Below are 9,030 nucleotides of genomic sequence, written 5' to 3' on the forward strand. Positions count from 1 at the left end.
AGGCGAGTTTGTGAGGTATCACCTACTGCTTTGCCTTTGTAGTTAAGGCTCTCCCACTTGTTATACTTATCCGTCAAGGCCCTCTCGCTTGTTACACTTATCCGTCAAGGGGTCATGGCGAGGCTCGCCCGCCCTTGAGGGTTCGCCTACTCGGGTATGATCGCTCGTTCGGGGTGGTCTGTTCGCATCAGGGATGTGACCTGAGAAGCGAAATCCACCTAAGTGGGCGCTCTCATCCATCTTGGTTGGCGCTCCTGATTTGGAGAGCCTTCTAGTGCCGAGCAAGTTGCCCCTTCATCTTACACTCTTCGAACCTGGGTAATAGTTCAGGCCATCGTATGAGGCGAAGGCTCGGGCCTCCTGTCGGGCGAGGGCCTGTCGTTGTCGCTGGCGAGCTCTTCTGGAGAGAGGACCGTCCGTGCGGATTATGGCGGCATGGTCTGCGCCAGAATGAACCACTATTTCCTCCCAGGAGGGTGTCTACAAGGGTCGTTTAGCGACCCATCTGGTAGTCTTTCGCCCCGTGTTCTCGACCTCTGGCTTGGCTTTGATCAATTTGGAGAGAGTGGGCTTCCCCAAGGTGACTCGGGTAGAGTCTCTAGGCATGGAGGCTTTGACCGTTTGAGGTCGGCCTCTACGCCCGACTTTGTGGCATTTGCGGGATGCATCGCCACCAGGGGAGGAAGAAGACAAGTACTCTTCGTACTTGGCTTGGTCGAACTTGATTTCTAGGGACTCCACAGTCCTCCCAACAGTAACCTCATCGAACTGAGCTACCACCATTTCGGTTGAAGAAACAGATTCTCCCACTGTGGTCGCCATCTTCTGTAGGTGTGAATTTCTGATCTCCCGAAATAGGGATTTTTGTTTGTATTGATAAGAACAACTTCTTATAAACTAATGAATCAAAAATTACAACAGAAGCGGAGGGAACGCCCTCCTTGTTTAACGTGGGGACTTTTGGTAGCTATAGGACGCCTCGCTTAGTTCTCGCACTGAGTCTGCTTCCCTTGGATGATCAAACCGAGGTTGCTAGTGAGTTTTAGTACGCAGTAGAAGCTCGAGTCGGTAGAGTTCGTGTCTCCGAGTTCGATGGCTATCAGGGCCCGAAACTGGGAGAAGATGCTACAGTGCAAAGATTATGCAAAGAGCTTGTCGTCAACTCAGTTGAGAGTCGAGAGCTGGTGGTTCAGTTAACTGATTAAATTAATCAATTAACTATGAGCGAACCCCTTTTATGAAGCCAGGAGAGGTTCTTAAATAGAGAAAAGACGGCGTGGCCCCTCCTTGAATCATCATGGGATATGACCATGTACTGTTGGGAAATGCCATGCTTTTGGCTTGTAGTATGAGCGGCCGCTCAATGGGCTCGGAGTACTGTACTCCTTCCCTTCACATCATGAGGAGTGGGAAAGCCCATCCTCGTACGTGCTATTGCAGCTACCGGATACTCTGGCTAGCTCGACAAACTTTTTGATCACGGGCGGATTTAGCTCTTGACTCGTGCAGGAGAGATGAGCTTCAATCGTGAGCATACAGGCAGACTCGGTAGTTGCACGGATATGACTGGTCGCTCGTACTGTGAGCGGCTACTTGATAGGTTTGGAGTACTATGCTCCCTCTCTTCACATCGCGGGAAGTGGGAAGGCTCATCCCTATACGTGGTATAGCGGCTGTCGAGTACTCGAGTGAGTTTGGCCAGCTCGCCGTTTGCAGGCGGATTCGATGGGTTTGGAGTACTGTGCTCCCTCCCTTCATGTCGTGGGAAGTGGGAAGGCCCATCCCTGTACGCAGCATAGCGGCGGTCGAGTACACTGGCGATCCTAAATTTTGTAGGCAAATTCGCCTTTTTACTCGAGCGGGCGAGTCGAGTAAACAAGCGAATTTTAGTCATTTGGATGATCTTGACTCGTGCGGGTGAGCCAATCATACAGGCGAGTCTGTGGCCAACAAATACGAACGCATTTAGCGACCGGGTAGTTTAGGCTCGTGCTAGCGAGTCAAGTCCAAGGGTGAGCCCTACCCTCAAATTGTGTGTGCGACTCCGACTCGCAGGCGAATTTCATGTAAGTTTGCGGAGGTAATTTTTACCGTCTACAGTTATATTGACTGTGAGGTCCTTGAACAAGTCTCCCACGCTGATGTCTGAGTCCTGTCCCTCATCATACGTTTCGCCGTTTGACTGTATTGCAAAAATTAGGGTGTGGGTTCCTCTTCTTCGGATTCATCCCACAACGTGCGCAAGGGGTGATCCATTCTTCCAAAGATAATATCCTTCTGATACTTATCCTAGGCGGGCACGACGAACACAGCCTATGAGGACTCGATCGTTTGTCTTTTTGTAACATACGATGAGCACACAGGCAAGTGTAAGGAAGGATCATTGTACAACCCCGCAATTGAATCACCGATCCTGTCATCATCAGATTTCGTATACGATGATAAGTAAGCAAAGTCGAACTTCTCATTCAAGATAATCCGGTCTGCCTAATCAGCATGGGTTACATTATGGCTTTCGTAGCCGATTACAATCGATTCAAAATCATTCAGGATAAGGCTGTCAACGTATTCAGGTTCGCTATCTACTTCACTGCCGCTCCCGAGCTCCTTGATCAGTTGTTCATCGAGGTCTTAGTAGAGCAAGGAATCCGTGATGTAGTTCTCAACTTCTTTGAAGGGTTATTTGTCGACAACCACCGTTTTTACCCGATCGTAGTCATCCATGTACTTTAGGCATTGGTGTAATGTGGACGAGACTATACGGTTGTTGTGGATCCATGACTGTCCCAATAGCACATTGTAGGAAGGCTCGACATCGATGACGTAATAGGTCACCTCCATCTTCATGTCACCTATGTAACACTTTAGACGGATCTTCCCGAGCGGTCGGGTCCCAGTGGTATTAAAGCCAAAGATGGTCGTGGTTGTCGTAGATAAATGCCTCTGAGGAACCCCAAGGTGCTTGATAAGCTTCAGGGGTATAATGCTCAGCGCGGATCCTGGGTCAACTTGGATCCGATCCACCTTGGAGGAACCGATGTACCCTGTGAAGTACAAGGGTCGATCATGGGACATGATTTTGATTAGGATGTCCTAAGGGGTGAATGTGATGCAGGGGACCCATTGTTCGGTAGCCTGACTACATTGTGAACACTCCCTTCCCGTATATCCCTCTCTAGCAGGTGAGAAATGCATGGCAAAATCTTCAGAGTCGGCTAGCGCCTCTTGTAGAGCTTCCCATATAGGTCTGGACAACTATAGGAGTTCTTACATGGTGATTCTGGCAGGAATTTTTTTAACTATGCAAGCACGTTGAATCAGAAGGGTTTGACTACTCGAGCTTGGCCCTTCGGGATTCTGATGGGCTATTGCATGTGGCCCCGTGGAGGGTCCTGGCAGATCCTCTGTCCTTAAAGGGTAGTTCTTAGCGAATTCCCTTCTCGCTCTAGTGGCCAAAGCGACAGCCTCTTCATCAGAGTTAGTGAGGGCAGTTACCCCTGCTTTGTCTTCATCTGGGATAGAAAAGATGGCATTGCAGGTCTTACCTTTGGTCTTCCTTAAAGGCTTTGAAGCCCACTGCTCATCACCGAGGAGGTATGGGTGGACCCACACCACCTGCTCTAATGGCAAGGTCTGTGATACTAAGCATTTTCCTTGTTGATTAGGAGGATCATTATTAGTAATCTTCAGCATCGCCTTGGGGATAGGAACTAATCCTGTTGACGCCCGAACTTCTGAGAGATCCTTCCGAAACTCAAGGTGATCATGTTCGTGGTCACCTTCTTTTGCACATTCTCCTTTTTTAGGACCCCCGCGTCGTAGAGGACCTGAAGCTTATCTTTGAGGATATAACATTTGAAGGTATGGTGACCGAGGAATCTGTGGTATGCATTGTAGCTTGGGTCACCGGTCTTGTCAGCCTCTTCAGGCTTGGTGGCTTTTGGTAGCTTAATCCTGTTGCTAGTAAGAAGAGTGTTGAAGTTTGCTACTACTTGGTCCTCCTTGAAGTCGTATTGCCTAGGAGGGATCTGCTCAAACGGCCTAGGTTTTAGCCTTTGGGCTGATTTGGGTGCCGGAGCAGAGTCAATAGCCATGATCTCCTTTCCTCTTGATTGAGGGGAATTCTTAGGTGCGTTCAGTTCCGCAGCTCCTTTTTTGGGATGAGGCTCCTCGGCCTCCAGCCTTTTGATCATATTCTCAACCAGTTCGCCCTGGAGAACGAGTTCTTTCCAGGTTTGGGTTTCTACCGCGCCATCCTTGGATAGAATGTGGATCAAAAAATTATTGCGGCACATCTCAATCAGCGTGGCTTCGGAGACTTGGTCTTGGTAATAAACTGACCGATTCCTAAACCTCTTCACAAAGTCTTTGACTGACTCCGACTTCCTTTGCTTTTTAACAAGGAGGGTGGCCATCGACACCTCTGTGTCATCATCGAAGAAGCGGGCCAAGAAGTGTCTTTCTGCATCGGCCCATGATGTAATAGAGCCCGGTTCCAACTTGCAGAACCATTCGAACGCTACTCCATTGAGGGTGCCAATGAACAACCGAGTGAGGATAGCATCATTCCCCGTGAGGAATTCGGTCTGAGATATAAAGTAGTAGATGTGCTGTGAGGGGGAGCCCTTGCCATCAAACTGTACCAAACTGATGGGCTTGAACTTTGCTAGGTAAGGGATTGTGTCCCACTCGATAGGGTATGGCCTTACTACCCCCATCTTGTTCATGTTTTGCTGGAGCTTCAAGGCATTGAGTTATCTTTGGAACTCATCAAGTCTCTTGTCTCGGGCAGTACCCCCAGTATGCGATGTCCCTATCGACGACTTGGAAGAGTGATCCGAATGCGGATCAATGTTACCTTCTAGTTCAGTCGTCTGATTAGGAGTGGGTTCCCATTCCTTGTTTCTTCTCAGCTTCCGCAGGGTACACGTAGCCCTTTTCTTCTTTTTCTTCTTGTTCAGAAGTTGTTCCAACATATCCTTTGTGGACTCGATGGTGGCTTGATGTTCTTCAAACTTTTTGAAGATTGTTTGATCCTCCGCGGTTTCTGCCATGTGCACCCTCACTAGTTCGTCTTGAATCGAGTGTGTGGTTTAGGATGTGGCTGCTGCTAATCAAACCTCATCTTCGCCACTCGAAGGAGACGATAAGAGTGCATAATCGAGCGGAACGGTTGCTCTCATATGAGTACGGGTGCACAAGAATATACCTTCATGCTCGCATTGAACAAGCGGGTTATTAGGTCCCAGGAAAGAATCCGAGTCTGGGGAATTTAGGAGCATAGTTTTACCCTTCCCCGTCATGTTGACCATAGCAGATGGGAGCTCTAAATCATCGATGACGTGCCTCGTTTGGTAGCTATTCCTTCGACAAGAAGATCTCGACTTTGGAGGCTGTTGAGAAAGCCTTTCAAACACCAAAAGTCTCGTTGTTCCTATACACCGATAGTCAGTGAGTACTGCTTGACTAAACAATTCCTAGTGACATTGAGGATTCGCCTCATGGATGGTGTACTTGCAGGCTAGATGATCCCGAAGATCTCCCGCAGGTCGCTGGTGACATCCCCAGTATCAGAGGGGCCATGCATGTGATTGCATGAGAGAGTTTTAAATGAACTCCCTTGATTACACTATGTGGGACGGTTAAGCGTCAAAGTCTGGCGAGCTTGCCTTAACGGGTGAGTTCTTACGTACGGGCGAGTTCCCTCGTTTGACAAGCTTCGACTATTCATGTCTTCAGGTAGGCCTGATGGGGCTCGTTTGCCACCTCGCCAAGGTTGGTTTGCTTGACTCATGCTGGCGAGTCAAGCACGCGGGCACGCTCCTTTCGTGCCTCTTGAGTGGATTTGACTCGTGCTGGCGGCTTAAGCCTGTAGATGTAATCAACCTCTTGATGGTGGGTTTTTTAGGTCCTCCTACAATCAAGGCAATTTTTATAGCCTACAAACTCGAAGGGCCAAGACCCCTTCATCGACTCGAAGTGGCAGAGACCTTCTAGTCGACTCAAATGGTCGAGACCCCCTCATCGACTCTGAATGGCTGAGACCCCCCTAGTCGACTCCAAATGGCCGAGACCCCCCTTATCGACTCCAAGTGGCTGATACCCCTTTATTGACTCGAAGAGATGAGACCCCCTCATCGACTCGAAGGGCAGGGTCAGTCCGCACTTCAAAGACCAAGTTGCCAAGACCTTCTAGTCGACTCGCCAAGACCAAGTGGCCGAAACCCCTCATCGACTCGAAGTGGCTGTGACCCCCTCGTCAACTCGAAGTTGCCGAGACCCCCATCGTTGACTCGAAGGGCGGTGCTAGCCTCCTGTTCAAAGTCGACTCGCCAAGGCCTCGAGACAACACCCCTTCATGTTGACTCGAAGGACGGTGTCAATCTCCCTCCCGAAGTCGACTCGCCAAGAAGATCTCAGGACGACACCCCTTCCTGTTGACTCAAGGGCGGTATCAGTCTCCCTCCCGAAGTCGACTGGCCAATAAGATCACAGACAACAGCCTTTCTTGTTAACTCGGAGGTTGGTGTCAGTCTCCCGCTTAAAGATGACTTGCCAACATGAGTCGGACCCGCCTGAAGGCTTGAAGCTTACCTCTAGTCTTGAGCTTGCCTAAAGGCTAAGCTTGCCTGACAGACCTGCTAACACGTTTTTCAACTACCCACTTGGGGTATAAGAACAGTCACATCAATGATCATATCCTACATTTTAAGGGGGAGAGCATGACGCTCCTCACTTAGGCATGGCCATGTCCTACAAATCAAGGGATTAGCTAGATCTCTCCTATTTCTACAAATAGCCATTGATGGCTACAAGATAGGGTGACTGACAGGACCCTATATAGCAGTCACATCCCATAGCTATATGGGAGTATGCTACTCCCTACCCTTAGGTGGTCACATCCTACAGATAGGGTGGTTGGTGCTCCTCACCCCTACTAGTGGTCAAATCCCATAAATAAAGGGATGACCCATATCATCCCTTGCCTATTAAATCCAGCTTGGACCAACGTTCAAGAGGCTGCTTGGAATCGGATTGAATCTACTAGAATCGGACCGAATTTGCTGGAAGTGGCTCTTCAGATAGGGACCTTCATTAGCTTGCTTAGTAGAACATTCTTGGCTATAAGCTTAGATTGTTGAAGTAGATTCAATCTAAACTCTCAAATCCGAGGCTCATTGGCTTTACAAACTATTGCATTGTAGCCCTCTCTAAGCTACCGACCTTGATATTCATCAAGATCAAGTAGTTGACTTCTGACAGTCAAGCATTTGGCCTACAAGCACAAGCACTTGTTTGGCCTTGGGTAGACTCGAACCTAATCACCTCGAACCTTCTACTGCGTACTGAAGTTCCAACCGTGATGTTGATCGTATCGTCTAAGGGAAGCAAGCTCGACTCAAGCACCGAGGGAGGCGTATTATCGCTACCAAAGAATCCACGTTAAATAAGGAGAGCCTTCTCTTTGCTTCTATCGTAAATCCCGGATTTCCTTGATTTGTAACAAACACTCAAATAATACAAATCTTGGATCGAGACCCATTTTTTACACCCAACAGAAGATGGCGACCACAGTGGGAGAAACCGTTTCTTCAACTGAAATAGTGGTGGTATAGTATGACGAGGTTGTGGCGGGGATAACTATTGAGTCCCTCATGATCAAGTTTGAAGAGTACTTATCTTCATCCTTCTCTGGCAGCAATACGTCTCACAAGTACTGCAGAGTCGCGCATGTGGCCCAACCCTAAGAAGTCGAGGCAACCATGCCCGAGAGCTCTACCCGACCTATAGCAGGGGGTCCTATACCCCCTAAGCCAGCCAAGGCTGAGCTGATAGGCAAGGTCGAGCTGATAGGCAACCAGCCAAAGGGTTACTTGTTGGGCTGCTAAGTAATCCACATAGGCCCCCGTGCAAGAGGAGACCCCGGTTCAGGTAGACTACCATGCCTTCACCATCGACATGAGTCCCCCCCCCTCTTCTCCCAAAGAGCCAAGCAAAAGTGATGACAAGATCTCGCCCGCCAAGCCCTCGTCTCATATGATGGCTTGAATTACTATTAGGCTTGAAAAGATCCAAGCCAAAATACAATGTTCTTGAAATAGGCGAACATGGTGTTTTAGGCATGTCTAGCAGTTCAGGCGAGCCCCATGAACTGCACTCTGTGAGCAAGGTTCCCAATTCTTGGTGAACCACTCAAATCGGGCGAGCCCACCAATTCAGGCGGGTTTTACCAAGCTCGCCTGACGGTCCAGCTTCATCTGCAAGCGCCGGAAAGGCGAAGCAGTAGCTTGCCAGATCAGTGCAGTGCACCAAGCTCGCCCAACAGGCAAGCCTCACCGTGATGAACTTCACCCACGAGCCTAAGCTCGCCTGTCAAGCCAAAAGTCCTAAGTCCCCTAATCAGGTGAATTCAACAAGACATGCAAACCCAACAAGTCAAGCAAGCTTAGCTCTACAAGCCGACTGCCTGTTTCAAGCGAGACTCACCCTAGCAACAGAATCCCCCAATCGGGTGGACTTGGCAACTCAGGCGAACCTACTCGTTCAAGTAGGCTTTGCTCCATTGCCCGAGTCCCCAAAACTAGTAGACTTGATATCTTGGACGAGTCTGACACTTCAAGCAGGACTCCTCTCATATCAAGCAGACTCCGTTCTTCAAGACACCTGGACGAGTTAATCAAGCCACCTAAAACAGGCAAGTTCCAAGACTCAGGCGAACGACGCCCTCGAGTAGGCGAACTTCACACAACGGGCACACCTCGCCTGAACAAACAGATGGGTCGAGCTCGCCAGCAGTCGGTTGAGGCTCGCCCAAATACCAAACCTTACTAGCAGTCGGCTTAAGGTTTCACAAATGCTCAAGCTTGCCTGTAGTTGGCTAGAGATCGCCTACATTCTATACCTCGCTTGTCTCGATGAGGTCGGCCGAATCCGACACTTAGGGAATTTCCCAAGTGTCCTCATGTCGTCTCTTTTAAGCCTCCTTCATCTGACTTCACATCTGGTCCTTCAAATGCTGAGGGTTGCCAC

General features: G+C 49.3%; 1 protein-coding gene across 1 annotated transcript; it reads right to left on the bottom strand.

Moving 5' to 3' along the window:
- LOC109823481 lies at window positions 3,711–4,718 on the bottom strand. Its single transcript, XM_020389762.1, has 2 exons — window positions 4,644–4,718; window positions 3,711–4,586 (listed from the first exon to the last, which is right to left on the bottom strand). Exons 1-2 carry the CDS (start codon window positions 4,716–4,718, stop codon window positions 3,711–3,713), a joined length of 951 nt encoding a protein of 316 aa, XP_020245351.1.

Source organism: Asparagus officinalis, chromosome 9 (genome assembly GCF_001876935.1).
Source record: "Asparagus officinalis chromosome 9, Aspof.V1, whole genome shotgun sequence".
Lineage (NCBI taxonomy): Eukaryota > Viridiplantae > Streptophyta > Magnoliopsida > Asparagales > Asparagaceae > Asparagus > Asparagus officinalis.

Excerpts from the sequence above, each read along its gene's own strand:
- LOC109823481 (XM_020389762.1), bottom strand. The coding sequence starts at position 4,718 with ATGGGGGTAGTAAGGCCATACCCTATCGAGTGGGACACAATCCCTTAC. Across the intron at positions 4,587-4,643 it reads AGTTCAAGCCCATCAGTTTG|ACCGAATTCCTCACGGGGAA; the intron begins GTACAGTTTGAT and ends TTTATATCTCAG.